Source organism: Arctopsyche grandis, chromosome 7, assembly GCF_051622035.1.
Source record: "Arctopsyche grandis isolate Sample6627 chromosome 7, ASM5162203v2, whole genome shotgun sequence".
In the NCBI taxonomy this organism is placed as follows: domain Eukaryota; kingdom Metazoa; phylum Arthropoda; class Insecta; order Trichoptera; family Hydropsychidae; genus Arctopsyche; species Arctopsyche grandis.
In genome coordinates, this window is record NC_135361.1 from 5,995,470 (window position 1) to 6,018,449 (window position 22,980).

The following is a 22,980-nucleotide window of genomic DNA, read 5'->3' on the forward strand; positions in this document are numbered from 1 at the left end:
CAGCGTGCGTATGCGTGTAATGTATGGGGTGAAGGATTCGGCGGGAAATTATATAAATGACAACAGGTCGTAAATTTGTCTGTAAGCAACTGTATTTTCACTTTAAATGTACAGAGAGCAAGCGGGGAAAAGAGAGGGAAATTTGTGTACAAACAAACAAGCACGGCGTGGTTTGAGGTTATGGTACCAACACGCGTGGCTACATTGTCTGCCTTCGATCCGAAGACAGACCAGGCTTCCTCACTTCAACCCCGGCCGAATACTGGAGCTCGTCTCCAAGCATCAGCAACATCACCTGTCTCGAACTGGTGATTCGGGAGTGAGGAAACGAGCTGCGAAAACACAATGTTTACGCGGCGACGGTCTAAGGTCTGTTCATACCTAGTCAGCACGTACCGACTTCAGCAGGTATCCGGCCGTACGAAAAGTATTCTTTGGCACATTTTGTATGGGTATATTCATACCAACCGTCACGTTTACGCCACGGCAGGATTACAGCAGTACCCGACATTTCCTGTTCATACCTTACAGCAACATCCGTCAACGTATCGTATCCGTCTTTTTGGCCATCGTGGAGATATACAATTATGTGCCATGAGTCTGGCGCTTTGCTGTTTTGGACCAATTATCGATAGTGACAGTTGACAGCTGTTCAATCTTTCGACATGGCTTTGGCGCAAAGATTTAAAAAATATTTTTATTTTTTACGGAAATATTTAAAAAAAATTTGTCCATCATCCACAAGCTCCTTATACAGTGTCCAAAGCTCTCCTTCGGTTTTTCTATTTTTTAACATGGGATGCACATCAAAGCGCCTCCGTGCTTTTTTATTGCCTTCTTGAGCTTCTTCTTCCAACAACAGCGCGATTATACATAATTTTTCGTTCGATAAACGTCGAAACATTTTTGCTGACTTGTATTCTGACGCGTAGCTACGAATGCACGTGTATGCATTCATATTGCAAGTACTCGACAATACGACGTAAGCAATATTGCGCCGTATCGTCATGGCCTCTAATGTATAAGTAAGCCGATTTTGCCTTGCACTCGGCCAAATTGCTATAAACGTGACGTGACTGCGACGTGTAGGTAGATATGAATAGAAATTATAATAAAATGACATATTTGAAACGGAGTCGTGCAGTGCTGAAGCCGTGCAGTGCTGTTAAGTATGAACAGACCTTTAAGCGGAAGTGATCGAGATGCCACACCTCAGTGTGGTCAGTACAAAAAACATAGGACAGCTCGTAGGTCTTCACGGGGCAGCGGTCGAAACGGGAGTGAGCTGGCTGCTTCGAAAAGGCCAGTACAAAAAACGTCGGCAGCTTTCATAGGTCGTAAGACCACGAAAGCCGACCATAAAGACCAATTGGTCGGAACACCCACTCTCCTCATACACCGTAATATCCATCCAAACACATCGTGATATCTTTTTTTTTAAGTTTTATTTCATCAATATTTTCACAAAAAGAACATATCTTAGCAGCCAACACTTATTTAAGGGTCAGGTCAGGTTAGGTTAAGTTAGGGTTAGCCCTATTAATTTAAGATTAGGTTGTTAGGGTCGGTATTTATTCATTTAAGATTAGCTTAGGTTAGGTAACAATGCGACATTAGGTTAGGAGCCATAATGCGACATGCCAACACTGACGAATTTCTGCCTGTCAAAATGAAATGATCATTGAAATGAACGATAACTGATTATTTCGTTTAATAACAGATCATTTAGTTTAATACCCGAATAAATGACAACTGATTATACTAATTATAAAATATTGCGTGTTACGTTAATTGCAATTACATTTAAAATACTATGGGGATCTAGTCTTGTTGTGAAGGTCTTCTTCACCACCAGTCCGCCATGTATTATAGACAGGTTCGTCTGTGTTCGGTATTAATACAGCTATATGTTGAATATGGTATTTATTTGGTAGTAACACGTATACACAAGTATGGTTAATTGTTGGTAAAAGTATGTCGTTCAGCGGTCTCTGGATATGGTAGAGTGTCGCTGGCTCGGCATTCAGCTATGTTCAGAAGGTCTCTGGATGCGGCAGTGTGTTGCTGGCTCGTTGTTCGGCTATGTTCGGAAGGTCTCTGGATACGGCAGTGTGTTGCTGGCTCGTCCGGCTGGTTGATCTTCCAAGTCCGCGTAGTGTAGTGGTGGCTGGTCAGGAGCTGTATGTCGACGCTTGCTGCTGTGGGTCGACTGGCGTTGTTTGGGTTGTACCTCCTTTTATAGTGTTTCTGGAATCACCTGATCGATGGTGGTGGTTTGTTGATGCGTAAGAGAGGAATTTGCTTTTGTCGAGGCGTAGAATTTTCTGGAACGATTGGCGCCGTTCCGCTCGATGTATTTTAATGGTGGCGGCGTGTTTCGACCGTTTTGGTTCCACTCGACTGGTAGGGGCGTTCCGCTTGAGTTTAATATAATGACTGCAGGTGTATGTCGTCTGGGTTTCGTTCCGCTCGAGTGTGAAGGGTGGATCATTCTCGAAGGATTTTGGCATCGTTCCGCTTGAGTTGGATTTGGCGCCGTTCCGCCTGAGTTTAATATAATGACTGCAGGTGTATGTCGTCTGGGTTTCGTTCCGCTCGAGTGTGAAGGGTGGATCATTCTCGAAGGATTTTGGCATCGTTCCGCTTGAGTTGGATTTGGCGCCGTTCCGCCTGAGTTTAATATAATGACTGCAGGTGTATGTCGTCTGGGTTTCGTTCCGCTCGATGTAGTTTGTTGTTGCGGAATATTCTCGAATGTTTCGATGACGATGACGATGACGAGATTCCTACAATACTTACATTAAATAACAAATTTGAATGTACTTAACATTAAAGTTTTACTCGTTTATTTTTTAATGTTCGTTAATTTATAATCATATTTATTCATATTTGTACTAATGTTGTGCCCGTTGAAATTTCAACGGATGGTGTCGGAAACAAATTGATACATGATTTAAAATAAAGTTACAATACATCTAGTAATAATAAATTTGAATCGGAACAGAAACAGAATTCGGGAATCGAGAATCGGAACTGAAACAGGAATCCGAACCCGGAACTGTAACTTAAATCCGGACGCGAAACTGAAAAAGGAATATAAATAAAATACTGATCGAAATGAATTTATTTGCTGATAAAAAAATAATTATTTACTGAACAAAAATGAATAAATTACTGATCGTTTATTATATTCTACTGCTCATTTAGAATAAGTTATTGATCACGTTTATAATGAATTAGTGATAAATTTTTCATTTTTAGAATTATAACCAAATAATTTGTTGCCTAACATTTCTCTGGTATAACTAGTACCAAATTTAGACCAAATAAAAATAAAATAGCGAGTCGTCTGGTCGCTGTCAGAGTTCGATGCAGGGACGATGGAGTGCAGGCTTTGTCTTGGACCAGCTCCGGCCGAATCATCCGTCTCCATCTTCCAGAGACCAGGTCCTCATCCAGAGCGTCTGGAGCAACGCATTCGGACCTGCTGTCAAATTTATGTAGGTTACTGGTTACAGGTTCCAATTATTGTGGACCCAATTGGTTCTCCCAACTCTTCTCACCGCTCAATCCTATTGTTTTTTTCATTTCATCTGCAGGTTAAAAGAGGCGATGGGTTGCCAGACACGGTGTGTCTTTCCTGTAAGACCAATCTGGAATCGTTGATCAGCTTTCGAAAGGCTTGTTTTCGGAGCAACGAAACGTCTCAACTGAGGTTAGATGATTGCTTGAAGATCAAGACTGAAGAAGTTTTATTGGAAGATGTAATATGGGACGACGAGCCTTCACCACCACCAATTCACCGAAAGAATAGTGAAATTTGTTTAAAGCCTTTTCCCAATAAATCCGAACTTGTGTTGCACAAAAGATCACGTTCTGGAGAAAATCTGTTCATATGTGACATTTGTTTAAAATCATTTATTCGAAAAAATACCCTTATCAGACATTTAAGAACTCACACGGGTGGAATGCCGTACAAGTGTGAAATTTGTTTAAAATCATTTTCTCAAAAATCATGCCTCGAGAAACATAAAAAATATCATTCTGGGATAAAACTATACAAATGTGACATTTGTTTAAAATCATTTTCTCAAAAAGATACACTTGTGATACATTTAAGATCTCACACAGGTGAAAAGCCATATAAGTGTGACATTTGTTTAAAATCATTTACTCGAAAAGATTCTCTTGTCGCACATTTAAGAACTCACATGGGGGAAAAGCGTCACAAGTGTGATATTTGTTTAAAATCATACGTTCGTAAAAATCAATTTATGTTACATTTGAGATCTCATACGGGGGAAAAGCTTCACAAGTGTGACATTTGTGAAAAATCATATGTTCGTAAAGATCTACTTGTGTCACATTTGAGATCTCACACGGGGGAAAAGCCATACAAGTGTGAAATTTGTCTGAAATCATTTGTTGAAAAATCTAGTCTCCAGAAACATAAAAAATTGCATGTTGGGATAAAACCACACAAATGTGAGATTTGTTTAAAATCATTTATTCAAAAATATATACTTGTGTCACATTTGAGAACTCACACGGGGGAAAAGCCATACAAGTGTGAAATTTGTCTAAAATCATTTACCCAAAAATGTTATCTCGACAATCATAAAAAATTGCATTCTGGAATAAAACCACACAAATGTGACATGTGTTTAAAGTCATTTATTCACAAAAGTGGCCTTGAGGCACATTTGAGATCTCACACTGGGGAAAAGCCATACAAGTGTGAAATTTGTTTTAAATCATTTATTGAAAAATCTAGCCTCAAGACACATAAAAAATATCATGCTGGGATAAAACTACACAAGTGTGACATATGTGCAAAGGCATATGTTCTTAAAAGTGAACTTGTGTCACATTTGAGATCACACACTGGGGAAAAGCCATACAAGTGTGAAATTTGTCTGAAATCATTTACTCAAAAAAGTATACTTGAGAGACACTTAATAACTCACACGGGGGAAAAGGCATACAAGTGTGAAATTTGTCTAAAATCATTTACTCAAAAATCTAGCCTCAACACACATAAAAAATATCATGCTGGGAAAAAACTACACAAATGTGACATATGTGTAAAGGCATATGTTCTTAAAAGTGAACTTGTGTCACATTTGAGATCACACACTGGGGAAAAGCCATACAAGTGTGAAATTTGTCTGAAATCATTTACTAAAAAAAGTATACTTGAGAGACACTTAATAACTCACACGGGGGAAAAGCCATACAAGTGTGAAATTTGTCTGAAATCATTTACTCAAAAAAGTATACTTGAGAGACACTTAATAACTCACACGGGGGAAAAGGCATACAAGTGTGAAGTTTGTCTAAAATCATTTACTCAAAAATCTAGCCTCAATATACATAAAAAAATGCATGCTGGGATAAAACTATACACATGTGACATTTGTTTAAAGTCATTTATTCAAAAAAATACACTTGTGTCACATTTGAGATCTCACACGGAGGGAAACGCCTTACAAGTGTGAAATTTGTTTTGTCATTTACTCGAAAATCTATCCTCTGGTCGCATATCTAAGTTTCCCATCCGAATTGACGTAATTACTAGTACTCGCCACCGGTGTCACACGATGTCGATAGCTCACACAAACAGACATTTCTTTACGTTTTTACATTTGACATTTGACGTGTGTGCATTCATACCTACCGCGACATATATAATCCATTCATGAGTCAGTCAGTCAGTCAGTCACTTTTCTTCGAAGCCGCTGATATAGCTGAACGCATATCTAACATCTACTGCCCCTCCTCTATCATGTCCAACTTTTATAAAGAATACAAACATAACCCCATGGGTTCCACATCAGATGACGGTTTATCCATAAAGCTTTTTGCCGGGATGGATTTCATTGTATGCTGGTCTAACAAATTCAAGGTGGATCGTTTCAGAGTGATTTCAATACTATTTTCATAGTATAGTGGATGTGGTGGAGGCAGTTCAACAGCATGCTGCATTTTTATATGAAAGAGGTGGAAAAATGACTAGTATGATCAAGGTAATGAATATTATGACAATGAACATTTTATAAAGCTACATATGTACATAATAAATTTAAAATTCTTTTCTTACAGAAAATATACATTCAATGTATAGGGAGAATAGGAGGCGCCAAAATTAAATTTATAGAAAATCCCTTTACTGTAATAATCACAACTCCGCTAATGAAGAGAGACCAAACCATAATAACATTATATTTATTGACTCAACGTCATCCTGTGATTTGCAACAACACACCATAACTTTTGTTCTGACAGAAAGTATAGCCAGCGCTGTTCCATTAGCAGTTATCACTACTAAAGTCTAACAACTTTTGAGAATTTTTCAGCATTTGCTCTTTTGAAAGATTTCTGGGGAACATAAATCCAAAATATATAGTGACTGCCGATTCTCATGCCGAACGCTTAGCTCTCACTAATGTTGTTAAGGATTTGGAGATGGATCTATGATTGGAGTTTTAATAGTGGATAGACAGATATTATATAGATTATTTAAAAATATAATTATTTCCAACTCATCCCATCTCATGAAGCTGAAATAAACTTTATTATATTTAATAGTTCAGAGGTATGCAGAAAATACTTAGACTGGTTTAAACTTTTGTTTTCCATAAAAATATTGTTTATTTATAGTTCCAAACTGACTAAAATATCACGATTAGATTATAACCATGTTTTCACATTGTTCTACCAGAACTTAAAATTGATACATAAATTTTTTTGTATATATGTATGTATCTTCATATTTTTTAAATTATGTATATATGTTTTTACCTATTCTAAATAATTAATGTTTTACATATATTGTTTGTTTATAATGTTTTACCTTTATTACTTATTTATATTGTTAAAAGCAATTTTTCTTAAGATGTGTAATTCTCATAATTACATATATGACTTAAATATTAATCAGCTAATCACTCACCATATAAGGTTTATCTCTTTTAATTCAAATAATTTAATAGTTCTAATCATTGTCTTTTACCTATTCTCTTGCGAAAAGTCCATTATCGATATTGTGTCTTAAAACTCATGAAAAGAATTCACCGAAGAACGGAGACATCTGATTTTTTTTTATTTGGTGATTCTTCAATGATTCAATGTTGAAATCACTTATTTCATGTGTCTTTTTTGTGTTTTACATTAATGAATATATATTTTTTGTTACGATTGTTTTAAATGTTATTAAAATTATATGTTAATGCTTTTATATGAATAAATGCTATTCTGTTGCTTGAGTGGCCTGTATTTAAACCCAATTACATGACTCTTATTTCAATTTAAAACCGAAAAATCAAGGTGGACGAGAAATGGTCAAGCATCAAAAAAAAAAATAAATAGCCAATGTTTGGGAATTCCTGGGAAGTCATATTATATTTACACGATCAATCATAAATTAGGATTTATTTCAGTGAATTAAGATTTCGAAACATACTTAAGTAATTATAACTCTATAAAATTGCATTATGATACAGTTGTTTTCTTTCTTAAATATAACATGTAAATTAAAAATCAGAAATAGTAGATTGTAAGCAGAATATACTACGATGACAATTCATATGTGTGTAGCGGCTGGCGAGCTTTTCTGAAATAAAATTATTTTGTGGAGCGAATAGCTTGTTACAGGGACGAGGAAGAGATGATAAAAATTATAACCATTATTCTCAAATGCTTATATTATATTTTTGCAGTTTTGTGTAAACAAGATTAAGGTAGACAAGTTTTGAAATTTTTAAAGGAGTATCTATACAATCAGAATGATATTTGGCAGTTTAGATTTGAATAGGATGTGTGATTGTAGAGTGTTGAAACAATAAAGGTTTTATTTGTTTATTTAAGATATAGCCAAGCTTAATAACTAATTATATTCAATCACACAAATAATAATGTATTAATATATACACATACATTCACATATGTACATAGATACATACACACTGTTTGAGGTGTTACCTTACAGCTACCATAAGTTTATCAATATTACAAGTATATTTGTAATTTCATCTGGCAGCTTATTATAAGTAACAACACTTCCATACATACACGTTTTTCCCACTCTTATTTAATTTTAAATTCTGTGATTTATTGCTACCTCTAATGCTATATTTATGTAAATGTAACCGCCGGGGTTCTGGCAGTACCAATGCGATGCACGGTCAGTCACCGTTTTGCGGGAAGCATTCTCTTCGTCAGAATAAACAACACCGTCACTGTTGCACTCGCCTTCGCCCATACCTCTAATAAAATATCTATCGAAATACCTAGGTAACATTTTCTTATCTAACTTATAAATAAAAACCGACATATATATTTTCAGAGTATCATCAAATTTATTAAATACTTTAACACGGATCTTATACTAATATACCTATTTATGTGCATCTAAGATACTCTTCGTGGCTCTATTCTGTAATGTTTGTAGCCTATCTTAGCCTAGCCTACAGAAAAGATCCACAACACATAAAATGTGGTCGGACAATTGCATTATATATGATAACTGCCTTCACCACATCCACTATACTATGAAAATAGCATTGAAATCACTTGGAAACGATCCACCTTGAATTTGTTAGACCAGCATACAATGAAATCCATCCCGGCAAAAAGCTTTATGGATAAACCGTCATCTGATGTGGAACTCACGGGGTTATGTTTGTATTCTTTAGAAAAGTTGGACATGATAGAGGAGTTAGATGGTGTTCAGCTATATCAACGGCTTCGAAGAAAAGTGTACACTGACTCATGAATGTATTATATATGCCGTAGTATGGAGTACACACACGTCAAATGTCAAATGTGAAAACGTAAACAAATGTCTGTTATTGTGTGTGTGAGCTATCGACATCGTGTGACACCGGTGGCGAGTACTAGTAATTACGTCAATTCGGATGGGAAACTTAGATATATATGCTGACGTCAATGGTTGAGCGTGAGAAATATATTCTCCGTCGTGTAGGAATCTCGTCATCGAAACATTCGAGCATATTCCACAACAACAAACCACATTCCTCGCATAACTCGCACACGTAATCAATCGCCAAACGTTTGTGGGAATCTCGTCACATTCATCAAAACAGTTACTGCGACGCAGAATACATTCCCAAAACCCAGACGATGCACACCTGCAGCCATTATATTAAACTCAAGCGGAACGGTGCCAAATCCTTCGAAAATGTTCCACCCTTCACACTCGAGCGGAACGAAACCCAGACGACGCACATCTGCAGCCATTATATTAAACTCAAGCGGAACGCCCCTACCAGTCGAGCGGAACCAAAACGGTCGAAACACGCCGCCACCATTAAACTACATCGAGCGGAACGGCGCCAATCGTTCCAGAAAAGTCCACCCCATCGACAAAAGCGCATTCCTCGCTTACGCACCATTGGTCAGGTGATTCCAGAAACACTATAAAAGGAGGTACAACCCAAACAACGCCAGTCGACATCCAGCTCCTGACCAGCCACCACTTCACTACGCGGACTTGGAGGATCAACCAGCCGAACGAGCCAGCAACACACTGCCGTATCCCGAGACCTTCCGAACATGGCGGACTGGTGGTGAAGAAGACCTTCACAACTAGATTAGTCCCCATAGAAGCATAAGCTACCTGATAACGACAGTGTCTTATTATTTTAAAATTTATTTAACGTTCGGTTAACGTCACTCTCGCTCATTCGGTCAAGAACTAGTCAACTATGGAACGAGGAGTGGGGGAACTAGTTCGACTACTTCACCTGTGGACTAGTTCTCTTACGACATAGTTCGTTCGCGAACTATCGCTGTCAGAGTTCGATACAGGGACGATGGAGTGCAGGCTTTGTCTTGGACCAGCTCCGGCCGAATCGTCCGTCACCATCTTCCAGAGACCAGGTCCTCATCCAGAGTGTCTGGAGCAACGCATTCGGACCTGCTGTCAAATTTATGTAGGTTACTGGTTACAGGTTACAATTATTGTGGACCCAATTGGTTCTCCCAACTCTTCTCACCGCTCAATCCTATTGTTTTTTTCATTTCATCTGCAGGTTAAAAGAGGCGATGGGTTGCCAGACACGGTGTGTCTTTCGTGTAAGACCAATCTGGAATCGTTGATCAGCTTTCGAAAGGCTTGTTTTCGGAGCAACGAAACGTCTCAACTGAGGTTAGATGATTGCTTGAAGATCAAGACTGAAGAAGTTTTATCGGAAGATGTAATATGGGACGACGAGCCTTCACTACCACCAATTCACCGAAAGAATAGTGAAATTTGTTTAAAGCCTTTTCCCAATAAATCCGAACTTGTGTTGCACAAAAAAACACATACTGGAGAAAAGCTGTTCATATGTGACATTTGTCTAAAATCATTTATGCGAAAAGATACACTTGACATACATTTAAGAACTCATATGAGTGAAAAGCCATACAAGTGTGAAATTTGTTTAAAATCGTTTACTCGAAAATCTTACCTCGAGAGACATAAAAATTATCATTGTGGGATAAAACACAAATGTGACATTTGTTTAAAATCATTTACTCAAAAAAGTACAGTTGTGTCACATATGAGATCTCACACGGGGGAAAAGCCTTACAAGTGTGAAATTTGTTTAAAATCATTTGCTCATAGCAATATACTTGTGATACATTTAAGATCTCACACGGGGGAAAAGCCTTACAATTGTGAAATTTGTCTAAAATCATTTAATAATAATTCTAGCCTCTCGGCACATAAAATATTACATGCTGCGATAAAACCCTACAAATGTGACATTTGTTTAAGATCATTTGCTCGTAAACATCTATTTGTGTCACATTTGAGATCTCACACGGGGGAAAGGCCTTACAAGTGTGAAATTTGTGTGAAATTATTTATTCGAAAAGGTGCACTTGTCAGACATTTAAGAAATCAACACAGGTGAAATTCCTTACAAGTGTGACATTTGTTTGAAATCATTTACTCAAAAATCTATCCTCCGGTCACATAATAAATTTCATACTTGGATAAATATAAAAAAAATTGTTATTATATAAATAATGTTAATATTCTTACATTGTGGCTGCATGCGTGTCTTCATTTCTTCTTATTGCAGTTTATTTAAATAATTTTAAGAGAAATGATAATTGAAAATTAAATACACAGACCTATTATTAGTTGGCTTACTTGTTTTATTTATTTTAAATGTTATAATTTTTATTTATTAGATGAAATTGAGATAATTTTGGTAAACATTCTTCATCGTTCTAAGTCAGAGGTCAAAATGCTCTTAAATTGCAGCAAGTTCAACAGACGGGGCGAAAAGTATGACCGGTGTAAGAAAAGGGTTTGTTTCTATTTTGAAAGGAAAAATTAATCACGTGGTATCATTGCGTCATTCATCAAGAAGCGCTTTGTGTGCAGACATTTCCAGAAAAAATTTGCAAAGTAATGGAATTGATGATTAAGATTGTCAACTCCATTAAATCTAATGCTCTTGGTTCGGTGATTACTATTAGATCGGTCACTCGTCGCATGGAAACTGGTCACATAGATATCCGGTATCTTTTCTTGAATTTAAAAGTATCTTCATTTCATGAATTTCGTGCTAGTAATAATTATAACCGCAGTTATATGTCACAAATTTAGCTCACTAAATATGGTATAATGTGACGACAAAATGTCTTTATACGTATTATTAACGATATAGGTGTTGGTGTTGATAATACCAAAATCTACATAAACGATCAATTAACCATTGCCAATAAACAACTTTTGACCAAAACAAAATCCTATGCTAAAGATAAGGGGTTTCAATACGTCTGGGTAAGAAATTCAAATATACTTTTAAGAAAAAACTCCACTTCAAAGATACTGCACATAATGACTTTGGACGATTTAAAAAAGATTCTATAAATATTTTTTCAATGAATAAGCAATTAATTCTAATTTTTTCTTTATATTTTTCTTACCTTCTCTTTTTCGTGATAATTATATTTACCGATCCTGTTATTCTCTTCTCTATATTTTATATCTACATTTTTTACTGTATTCTCCACTATATTTTTTGCTATATTTCTCACTACTCTCTTTACCATATTTTTTTTTACTATATTTTCACTTTTATTAATAATTATTATTTTAATATAAATATTATTATCAAAGAATATACACTAATTAATTCCATATTTTATTTTACTAATACTTATTTCAATTCAATTACTATCATCAATAATTATTATTTGATAATTAATTCTATATCTTCATTTATAATTATATATACTTATGCATGCAATTACATTTTTTACTGTATTTTCTCCCATACTTTTTGCTCTATTTATAACTATAATTTCACTTCTATTATTAATTATTATCTTAATATAAATATTATTATTAAAGAATACAAACTAATTAATTCCATATTTCACTTTATTGATATATATTCAAATTCATTTACTACCATCAATAATTATTATTTGAACAATAATTCTATATCTTTATTTATAATTACTAATGCATGTTCATTTATATACATATGTCTATGCAGTGGCGGACTGGGACTGAAATTAGTGCATGCCAGGAGTCAAAGGGGGCCCACCCAGGGTTAAAAAAATTTGTCCCCCCCCCCCCATATAACAAAATTTTCTTTTCAAAAATGGGAATAAACAAATTTAGGTACAAGAAAAATGGCAAAAGCAAAATAGTTCCATAAATTACATTGTATATTTCGTTTTAACTCTTGTCCTAGGTAAATAGAATGCATCATAAAAGAATGCGGCATAAAAGCGGCTTTTACTTTCGGTAGAAAACACTCAGGGACGTCATTTCAGCTTTTTCTTGGGGGGCAGGCAAAGATTGGTCAAATTGAATTTTTTTTCAAAAAATATTTTTTATATCGGAATAAAAATGGAAAATATTCTTTCCATACACCTTATTAAGTTATAAAATATGAAAAAAATAAGCTTATTTTTAAAAAAATATTATGTAGAAAGCGAAAAAAGCGCCACAGGCGAAAATTTTTTTCCAAAAATCTTCACATGATCAACAAAAATCGACCATCTAACTGAGTCACTAAAAAACTATCTTAATTTCTACCGAATATCTTTTCACTTTATCTATGTACATATATGTATGTAATAACAATAGATAAAGTTTTGTGATCATGCGAAAATTTGAACCAGAATCGATCACTGATCACGTTAATATACGAACTTTCAGAAAAATAAACGTTACACATCTATTTTTGAGACAAAATAAAATAAAGGGGACCTTTCTTACGATTCGCTCTAAAGGATGAACAATTTCTAAGAATTTTATCCAAGGCGCACTTAAAAACCAAAATATACTTGTTTTGAATTTTATTTTCTAAGAAATAAACGTAAATCCATAGTATCTCATTAATAATTGAATTCATAATATTCACACTATTCCTTAATTTAGGGGGGGCGAGTGCCCCCATATGCCTCCCCCCAAATTACGTCCCTGAAAAAAATGCATAATATTTTCAATTAATGTTAATCGAAAATCGGGATTTTGGGGAGGGGGCCCCTATCCTATATTTCTATATACATGGATGTATCTAGATTAGGAATAGATTTTATATTCGGAAACTGTTTAAAATTGTGTATTTAAATCTTACTATATCGTCGAAGCATATTCAAATGTTATTTTGAAAGTATGAAGTAAATTTAAATCGCTGGTTGATGATGAATCGTCCTATCAAAATTGTTTTAAGCAATTCAGTTTATATTATTCACGGAAATTTGTTTATTTCAGTAGGTAGTTATTACATAGGTATTGGTATATGCATAATCTTCAGGTTGGAAATAAGCCCGGCAAAAGGGCCCACGCAAATGTTGAAACTTACATTTCGAGCCTAATAAAAAAAAGTTAACCGATCCTCGGGCTATTAAAGCAGGTATTAGTTGTTTGTGTATATCGTAAGAAATTTGTTTTGTTGAAATGCCCAAACTTTAGGTCCCAAAGTGCAATATCCTATAAATTTTTACACACGTGAAATAATTAAAAAGTTATTTAATTTTACTGAGGGCCCAACAGATAGTGGGGCCCACATGCCATCGGGCATGTTCGCTTGTATGGCCAGTCCGCCACTGTGTCTATGTTTTCCTATGCAAGTAAGCTCATACGTCTATCTTTACGCACTCTTATCAATTCTACCTATATATTATGGTTTTTATTTTCATTATTAATTACACTGTTCGACACGAAAAATGTTACAGAGACGAGATATGACTTTTCTAATAGATCTATGCCCAGTGAACACGAATCTGGTAATAAAAAGTGTTGATTGGCTCGAGATTCGGAGATATATGTGTTTTTTAAATCGCGCGATTTTTCTATATCTTGGTGTTGTTCGGTCGATTTCTCAAAATTTTCTGTTCAAAATGAATGTTGGAATCTACAGTCGGGTATTTTATTTTTCATTTGTAGTACTTTTCAGCTTTCAATTCTCTCTAAGTAGTCGTCTAGTTCAAATCAAAAGTCAAAATTACGTATTTTCACTTGGGATTTTTCCCTACTGTTAAAACTATATTATATTGAGTATTTTCTATTGAAAAATGTTTTTTAGGATAGTGTTCTGGCCACACTATTTTGTGATTTCGTTTAAAAGGGTTAATTGGATGTATGGTGAATTTTAAACCGGTAAAATTGCGAGCAAAAAGCTCGTACTAGTGTTTACTCGTATTTACACGAATCTGAATTGAATTAATAGGGATAATATATTAAATTACCTTTATATGAGAATTAAATAAAATTCCACTTAGAATAATCATATTTCGACTATTCTTGTGGATTAATAACAAAAATTCTATTGATAACTGGCTTACCTCGATAAAATAAACGAATTTTTGTTATTAATCCACAAGAATAGTCGAAATATGATTTTTCTAAGTGGAATTTTATTTAATTACTAAATTACTGATTGATAAATTACTGATCGTCTATTATATTCTACTGCTCATTTAGAATAAGTTATTGATCAATTTTTTAATTAATTAGTGATAAATTTTTCATTTTTAGAATTATAACCAAATAATTTGTTGCCTAACATTTCTCTAGTATAACTAGTACCAAATTTAGACCAAATAAAAATAAAATAGCAAGTCGTCTGGTCGCTGTCAGAGTTCGATGGAGTGCAGGCTTTGTCTTGGACCAGCTCCGGCCGAATCGTCCGTCTCCATCTTCCAGAGACCAGGTCCTCATCCAGAGCGTCTGGAGCAACGCATTCGGACCTGCTGTCAAATTTATGTAGGTTACTGGTTACAGGTTACAATTATTGTGGACCCAATTGGTTCTCCCAACTCTTCTCACCGCTCAATCCTATTGTTTTTTTCATTTCATCTGCAGGTTAAAAGAGGCGATGGGTTTCCAGACACGGTGTGTCTTTCGTGTAAGACCAATCTGGAATCGTTGATCAGCTTTCGAAAGGCTTGTTTTCGAAGCAACGAAACGTCCCAACTGAGATTAGATGATTGCTTGAAGATCAAGACTGAAGAAGTTATATTGGAAGATGTAATATGGGACGACGAGCCTTCACTACCACCAATTCACCGAAAGAATAGTGAAATTTGTTTAAAGCCATTTCCCAATAAATCTGAACTTGTGTTACGCAAAAGATCACATACTGGAGAAAAGTTGTTCATATGTGACATTTGTCTAAAATCATTTATTCGAAAAGATACACTTGTCAAACATTTAAGAACTCATATGGGTGAAAAGCCATACAAGTGTGAAATTTGTTTAAAATCGTTTACTCGAAAATCTTACCTCGAGAGACATAAAAATTATCATGCTGGGATAAAACTACATAAATGTGACATTTGTTTAAAATCATTTATTACAAAAAATACACTTGTGTCACATTTGAGATCTCACACGGTGGAAAAGCCTTACAAGTGTGACATTTGTTTAAAATCATTTACTCGAAATGATTCTCTTGTCGGACATTTAAAAACTCACACGGGGGAAAAGCCTTACAAGTGTGACATTTGTTTAAAATCATATGTTCACGAATATCAATTTGAGACACATTTGAGATCTCATACGGGGGAAAGGCCTTACAAGTGTGAAATTTGTCTAAAATCATTTATTACAAAAAATCCACTTGTGTTACATTTGAGATCTCACACGGGGGAAAAGCTTTACAAGTGTGACATTTGTGAAAAATCATATGTTCGTAAAGATCAATTTGTGTCACATTTGAGATCTCACACGGGAGAAAAGCCATACAAGTGTGAAATTTGTCTGAAATCATTTGTTGAAAAATGTAGCCTCCAGAAACATAAAAAATTGCATGTTGGGATAAAACCACACAAATGTGAGATTTGTTTAAAATTATTTATGTATAAAAATATACTTGAGAGACATTTAAGAACTCACACAGGGGAAAAGCCATACAAGTGTGAAATTTGTCTAAAATCATTTACTCAAAAATTTCACTCCGAGAAACATAAAAAATTGCATGCTGGGATAAAACTATACAAATGTGACATTTGTTTAAAATCATTTATTCAAAAAAATACACTTGTGTCACATTTGAGATCTCACACGGGGGGAAACTCCTTACAAGTGTGAAATTTGTTTAAAGTCATTTACTCGAAAATCTAACCTCTGGTCACATAATAAATTTCATACTGGGATAAATATTATGTAAATACTGTTAATATCCTTATAATTTGGCTGCATACGTGCCATGATGTTTCTGGTGCCCCCTCTCGTGACATTTAAATTATTCTCATTGCAATTAATTTAAGGGAAATTATAATTGAAAATTAAATACACAGATCTATTATTTGGCTTACTTGTTTTATTTATTTTAAATGTTATAATTTTTATTTATTGGATGAAACTAAGATAATTTTGGTAAATATTCTTCATCATTCTAAGCCAGGGGTCGGCAAACTGCGCTTCTTTGGCCAAAGTGCTGTAAAATTGTAGGAAAAGAGGGAAACGAGTGCTTTTTGCTAAAATCACCGCACCTTTATTATTCGTGGCGTAATTTCACTTCAATAGATCATCAGATAATTTTTCATTGCCCCTTGTGCAATGAAAAATTATGACAATAATAAAATTGAAGTATGTTGGAGATACTGCAGGGTAAGTTTTTCAAATTTGCGTAATTTTTCTTGGTATTTTTAGCATCAGTGTATGTCTTTGTGATCTGTTTTATTTCCTTTAAAAAGACACCTTTTATGGATAATTTATCTTTGCCTTGAGTTTTAACTATGTGTAATCATTTGTCACTTATGATATTGATCAGTTATCTGAGTGATCGGTGTCGGTATTTGAATGTTTTATTTTTAAAAAATTAGTAAAATGTTTAAAAAAATGATTAGTCTGTCGGAGAAAGGTCTGGTGAATAGGGAGGATGAGCATGAGGTCTCGCGTTATAGTGGAGTAAGAGTATTCCTACCCTGTTCACTAAATTGCCATCTTTCTTCTGTACTTTTTAAACATAATATATATTTCTTCGCAGTATGATTCCTTTAGCATACCACCATACGGTGACCATAACTTGTTTTTGGTGTAGTGCTGGCTTTGGAGCATGTTTGGTGGCTTCATTTTTATCCAACCACTGTTCAGATCTTTTACGACTTGTAAAGAATCCATTTTTCGTTACATTTATTTTTTATTTTTACATACATATATATTATAATACAAATATACCAGGAAGGCTTAACAGGTAAACCCCAAAGCGCCTTCCTGGTCCACATAATTATTACATAGATACATGTAAATCTAAACAATATCTGACATCTATGGTCAGATATTACAAACATCGTATGAATACGATATAAATAACGATGAATAACTTTCATGTAACAATACGAATTTTTATATTCGATAAACAAAGCATAGACCAGAGAAGTGTTATACAATAGAAGTGCCTTTTTGAACAAATATCCTGTGTCAAGCGCGTTCACAGACTATAATTAGTAATAGTTGTCTCTGTCACGCTCGTAAGCGTGTCCGCGCGCGAGAAAGAGTCAGAACATCGTGTCTACGCACCAGCTTTTAATTAACAGACCTTTTTTCACGAACGGAATTAAGGTCATCACAAATTCACTACAGAAATAAAAGTCCTTTTTATTTATAGTTTATTTATTTTTTGATAATAGAATATACATGTTTAGAGATTTATTTACAATTAAATATTGATACAAATAATAAAAAAATTAAATTAGAAACCACTAAAAATAATTTGCTTATTAAAGCGTTGACGGTTACTTTCGCTTTTACTTTTTATAGTAAACATTTTGCTTTCAAAATGTAATCGTGTAAAAAAATATTTCTCGATTATTGCTTTAATTAGTAATAAACAATAACTATCTGTATGTCCGTCAAAATGTGGAGCAAATCTAATAATGGTGGAGGTATCTAATAGTTGATATAAAGTTTTGCTTACAAAAAAATTTAGATCGTATTTTGGCAATAAGGTGTTATTACCACATTTAAATAATTATTCACAAGTGCAGCAAATATCAATTACTTCTTGAGTGGGGTAAACTAACCCTCCTTTATCTTTTAAAATAATTAAATTGTGATACGGAAGTAGATTTTCAGAAACTAGCGCATCACAACAATAATTACAACAGATTTTTTGTAATATTTTTTTCACGGCAAGCCCGGCGATATAGGCTATAGTGTTTTTTCATTATTTTTACATTTCTCTGGTGCCACCCCTGAAATTGTATGCAGTCGGTGGCGGTCGCAAGACACAAGATGCAACTTGTCAAATTACGATGTGTAATGAACGGTATTACGCGCGTCTTTATGCAGAGGGCGTTATACGTCGTTATTCTTCCAAAGAGTCAAGTTAGGTGGAAACGTGGACTAACCTTGGGATATTTATATAAATGTATATAGTCGGGGAGGTTCCTGACTGCAAGTCGTGTGCGTTGATAACAGCTTCTCCAGAAGCTGGCCCTGTGGTATCGTCACAGCAGCGGGAGGGGGAGGCAGGAGACAAACTCCGTACTGCCTCGTGTGGACACAAGATGGCGATCTCTGGGCGTCCATCCCGTTCGGAGGCTGGCGAAGAAGAGAGCGCGTCTCGACCCTTCTCGAGACGGGTAGGTGTTTGGCGCGGTGAAGTAGCTGGTGCCAATCTAAAGGTTACTACCACCACCAACTGAAGGGACACTTGGGAGAACGTCGCGTTACAGATGTCAATTGAATAATATGTTACTTAAATGATTAACTTACCTATGAAAATGTATTCCATGTTGTTTGTTGTGTGTATTTGAATGCATTGTACAACTTTTAATGATGCACTTCTCCATCTTGCCAGTAATATGAACAATGTTTATCAGAGATACGACCAGCCCCATACACGGAACACGACTGCGGTGGAAAAAAATTAAGTGTGGCTACAGCCACACTTCAACTGTCGACACTTTTGATGCTATGGGAACTAGTCTTATTGTGAAGGTCTTCTTCACCACCAGTCCGCCATGTATTGTAGACAGATTCGTCTGTGTTCGGTATTAATACAACTATATGTTGAATGTGGTATTTATTTGGTAGTAACACGTATACACAAGTATGGTTAATTGTTTGTAAAAGTATGTCGTTCAGAGGTCTCTGGATGTGGTAGAGTGTCGCTGGCTCGGCATTCGGCTATGTCCGGCTAGTCTCTGGATACGGTAGAGTGTCGCTGGCTCGGCATTCGGCTATGTTCAGCAAGTCTCTGAATACGGCAGTGTGTTGCTGGCTCGGTCGGCTGGTTGATCTTCCAAGTCCGTGTAGTGAAGTGGTGGCTGGTCAGGAGCTGTATGTCGACGCTTGCTGCTGTGGGTCGACTGGCGTTGTTTGGGTTGTACCTCCTTTTATATGGTTTCTGGAATGCTTGGTGGAAGTGGTTATTGATGCGTACGAAAGGAATTTGCTTTCGTCGAGGCGTCGAATTTTCTGGAATGCTTGGTGGAAGTGGTTGTACGAGCATTTAGTTTGTTGATGCGTACGAAAGGAATTTGCTTTCGTCGAGGCGTCGAATTTTCTGGAATGCTTGGTGGAAGTGGTTGTACGAGCATTTAGTTTGTTGATGCGGACGAAAGGAATTTGCTTTCGTCGAGGCGTCGAATTTTCTGGAATGCTTGGTGGAAGTGGTTGTACGAGCATTTAGTTTGTTGATGCGTACGAAAGGAATTTGCTTTCGTCGAGGCGTCGAATTTTCTGGAATGCTTGGTGGAAGTGGTTGTACGAGCATTTAGTTTGTTGATGCGGACGAAAGGAATTTGCTTTCGTCGAGGCGTCGAATTTTCTGGAATGCTTGGTGGAAGTGGTTGTACGAGCATTTAGTTTGTTGATGCGTACGAAAGGAATTTGCTTTCGTCGAGGCGTCGAATTTTCTGGAATGCTTGGTGGAAGTGGTTGTACGAGCATTTAGTTTGTTGATGCGTACGAAAGGAATTTGCTTTCGTCGAGGCGTAGTATTTTCTGGAATGCTTGATGCTGTTCCGCTCGATGTATTTTGTTGTTGCGGAATATTCTCGAAGGTTTCGATGGCGATGACGACGACGAGATTCCTACATGGCTCTCCGGTGAGTGTTAGCGATGTGTGTGATTTTGTGGGAATCTTGATGTGTTGGAGTCTATTGACTCGATGGCGTCGTTGTTCGTCCGGTTGTGCTGGAGAAAGTTGTCTCAACAGCGGGTCTTGTGTTGCATGCCGGTCCAAGTCTTGTTCTCTTCCAGGTTGCTTATTTTGGGCGAGCTGCGTTGGTAGTGAAGGTTTGTGATGGCTTGGATGGTGCTGTTGTGCAGGCTGCTGTGTTCTGCGTGGAGTCATTCGCGTGACTGTTTTGCTGGTTGTGCTGGAGTTAGTTGTCTCGACAGCGGCTGTGTTGTGTTGGAGCTAGTTGGCTTAGTGGCGATTTGTTTCACCGGTTGTGCTGGAGTGGGTTGACTCAACAGCGGGTTGTGTTGGTAGCTGGTCCATATGTACTTTCACACCATGTTACTGTTTCGGTCGTTACAATGGTAGTGAAGGTTTGTGTCGGTCTGGACGGTGCTGTTGTGCAGGCTGCGGCGTCCTGCGTGGGCTCATCGAGGTGATGACTCATCGGAGGTGTGATGAGCGGTGCTGGCGGATCAACAGTAGTGGATCCATTTGGTTGTTGTCTCCGGGTTGCGTCTTGTTGTGGCGAAAGCTGCGGAGTTGTTTGACATGGTCACTAGTTGTGGGGACATGTAGCGGACTGCGTTTGAAGTCTGCGTTGAGGGTTGCGTTGTAGACTGCGTTGAAGGCTGCGGTTGCGTGAAGTCTGCGGTTGCTATGAAGTCTGCGGTTGCTATGTAGGCTGCGATGTGGGCTGCTATGTAGGCTGCGCTGTGGGCTGCTATGTAGGCTGCGATGTGGGCTGCTATGTAGGCTGCGATGTGGGCTGCTATGTAGGCTGCGCTGTGGGCTGCTATGTAGGCTGCGATGTGGGCTGCTATGTAGGCTGCGATGTGGGCTGCTATGTAGGCTGCGATGTGGGCTGCTATGTAGGCTGCGATGTGGGCTGCTATGAAGGCTGCGTGGTTCTTAGTCGGGGGTCACCAGTTATGGTGAGGTTGGAAGTTGACTGCGCTGTGGGCTGCTTTGTTGACTGCTTTGAAGGCTGCGTGGCTCTTAGTCGGGGGTCACCAGGTATGGTGAGGTTGGAAGTTGACTGCGCTGTGGGCTGCTTTGAAGGCTGCGTGGCTCTTAGTCGGGGGTCACCAGGTATGGTGAGGTTGGAAGTTGACTGCGCTGTGGGCTGCTTTGTTGACTGCTTTGAAGGCTGCGTGGCTCTTAGTCGGGGGTCACCAGGTATGGAAACTAGTCTTATTGTGAAGGTCTTCTTCACCACCAGTCCGCCATGTATTGTAGACAGATTCGTCTGTGTTCGGTATTAATACAACTATATGTTTAATGTGGTATTTATTTGGTAGTAACACGTATACACAAGTATGGTTAATTGTTGGTAAAAGTATGTCGTTCAGCGGTCTCTGGATATGGTAGAGTGTCGCTGGCTCGGCATTCAGCTATGTTCAGAAGGTCTCTGGATGCGGCAGTGTGTTGCTGGCTCGGTGTTCGGCTATGTTCGGAAGGTCTCTGGATACGGCAGTGTGTTGCTGGCTCGTCCGGCTGGTTGATCTTCCAAGTCCGCGTAGTGTAGTGGTGGCTGGTCAGGAGCTGTATGTCGACTGGTCTGCTGCTTTGTGTCGACGCTTGCTGCTGTGGGTCGACTGGGGTTGTTTGGGTTGTACCTCCTTTTATATGGTTTCTGGAATGCTTGGTGGAAGTGGTTATTGATGCGTACGAAAGGAATTTGCTTTCGTCGAGGCGTCGAATTTTCTGGAATGCTTGGTGGAAGTGGTTGTACGAGCATTTAGTTTGTTGATGCGTACGAAAGGAATTTGCTTTCGTCGAGGCGTCGAATTTTCTGGAATGCTTGGTGGAAGTGGTCGTACGAGCATTTAGTTTGTTGATGCGTACGAAAGGAATTTGCTTTCGTCGAGGCGTCGAATTTTCTGGAATGCTTGGTGGAAGTGGTTGTACGAGCATTTAGTTATTGATGCGTACAAGGGGAATTTGCTTTCGTCGAGGCGTAGTATTTTCTGGAATGCTTGGCGCTGTTCCGCTCGATGTATTTTGTTGTTGCGGAATATTCTCGAAGGTTTCGATGACGATGACGACGACGAGATTCCTACAGACCCAATTTTTACAGGAACCGTTTCAATGAAAATCAGAAAAATTGGCAAATTCTGGTAAGAAACGATCGACCTCGACAAACCAAGGTCTGGCCTACAAGGTCTACTCGAACCCGTAACATAACCCGAACGATAACTGATTATTTCATTTAATAACAGATCATTTAGTTTAATACCCGAATAAATGACAACTGATTATACTAATTATAAAATCTTGCGTGTTACGTTAATTGCAATTACATTTAAAGTAATTACATTAAATAGCAATTTTTTAATGTATTTAACATGATAGTTTTACTCAT

At 37.0% G+C, this 22,980-nt stretch overlaps 5 protein-coding genes across 6 annotated transcripts in view; 3 read left to right on the forward strand and 2 right to left on the reverse strand.

The window, feature by feature from the left end:
* The window catches only part of LOC143914011 (uncharacterized), a 122,997-nt gene that overhangs the window by 12,207 nt on the left and 87,810 nt on the right, over window positions 1-22,980 (reverse strand). The gene's annotated exons all lie outside the window — the stretch shown is intronic.
* On the reverse strand, window positions 1,447-6,358 carry LOC143914009 (uncharacterized). Its single transcript, XM_077434089.1, has 2 exons — window positions 5,678-6,358; window positions 1,447-2,786 (listed from the first exon to the last, which is right to left on the reverse strand). The coding sequence occupies exons 1-2, from the start codon at window positions 5,698-5,700 to the stop codon at window positions 2,237-2,239; spliced, it is 573 nt and encodes a 190-aa protein (XP_077290215.1). The 5' UTR covers window positions 5,701-6,358; the 3' UTR covers window positions 1,447-2,236.
* Window positions 1,910-7,350, forward strand: LOC143913989 (uncharacterized). The gene is made up of 3 exons (XM_077434050.1): window positions 1,910-2,058; window positions 2,111-3,500; window positions 3,600-7,350. Exons 2-3 carry the CDS (start codon window positions 3,381-3,383, stop codon window positions 5,496-5,498), a joined length of 2,019 nt encoding a protein of 672 aa, XP_077290176.1. The 5' UTR covers window positions 1,910-2,058; window positions 2,111-3,380; the 3' UTR covers window positions 5,499-7,350.
* Window positions 8,849-11,160, forward strand: LOC143914005 (uncharacterized). 2 transcript variants are annotated; one of them, XM_077434084.1, is made up of 3 exons: window positions 9,813-9,953; window positions 10,053-10,350; window positions 10,434-11,160. In XM_077434084.1, exons 1-3 carry the CDS (start codon window positions 9,834-9,836, stop codon window positions 10,436-10,438), a joined length of 423 nt encoding a protein of 140 aa, XP_077290210.1. In that variant the 5' UTR covers window positions 9,813-9,833; the 3' UTR covers window positions 10,439-11,160. The 2 variants fall into 2 exon arrangements, with proteins under 2 accessions (XP_077290209.1, XP_077290210.1); XM_077434083.1 differs by having other exon boundaries at window positions 8,849-9,953; window positions 10,053-11,160.
* LOC143914367 (uncharacterized) lies at window positions 15,072-16,797 on the forward strand. The gene is made up of 2 exons (XM_077434563.1): window positions 15,072-15,247; window positions 15,347-16,797. The coding sequence occupies exons 1-2, from the start codon at window positions 15,128-15,130 to the stop codon at window positions 16,571-16,573; spliced, it is 1,347 nt and encodes a 448-aa protein (XP_077290689.1). The 5' UTR covers window positions 15,072-15,127; the 3' UTR covers window positions 16,574-16,797.

Bases quoted from the DNA above. Each gene is read 5' to 3' on its own strand.
- LOC143913989 (XM_077434050.1), top strand. From the start codon at position 3,381: ATGGAGTGCAGGCTTTGTCTTGGACCAGCTCCGGCCGAATCATCCGTC. The intron at 3,501-3,599 runs GTAGGTTACTGG...TTTCATCTGCAG, and splicing joins GGACCTGCTGTCAAATTTAT to GTTAAAAGAGGCGATGGGTT.
- LOC143914009 (XM_077434089.1), bottom strand. From the start codon at position 5,700: ATGAATGGATTATATATGTCGCG. The intron at 2,787-5,677 runs GTAGGTATGAAT...TAAGTATTGTAG, and splicing joins AATGGATTATATATGTCGCG to GAATCTCGTCATCGTCATCG.
- LOC143914005 (XM_077434083.1), top strand. From the start codon at position 9,834: ATGGAGTGCAGGCTTTGTCTTGGACCAGCTCCGGCCGAATCGTCCGTC. The intron at 9,954-10,052 runs GTAGGTTACTGG...TTTCATCTGCAG, and splicing joins GGACCTGCTGTCAAATTTAT to GTTAAAAGAGGCGATGGGTT.
- LOC143914367 (XM_077434563.1), top strand. From the start codon at position 15,128: ATGGAGTGCAGGCTTTGTCTTGGACCAGCTCCGGCCGAATCGTCCGTC. The intron at 15,248-15,346 runs GTAGGTTACTGG...TTTCATCTGCAG, and splicing joins GGACCTGCTGTCAAATTTAT to GTTAAAAGAGGCGATGGGTT.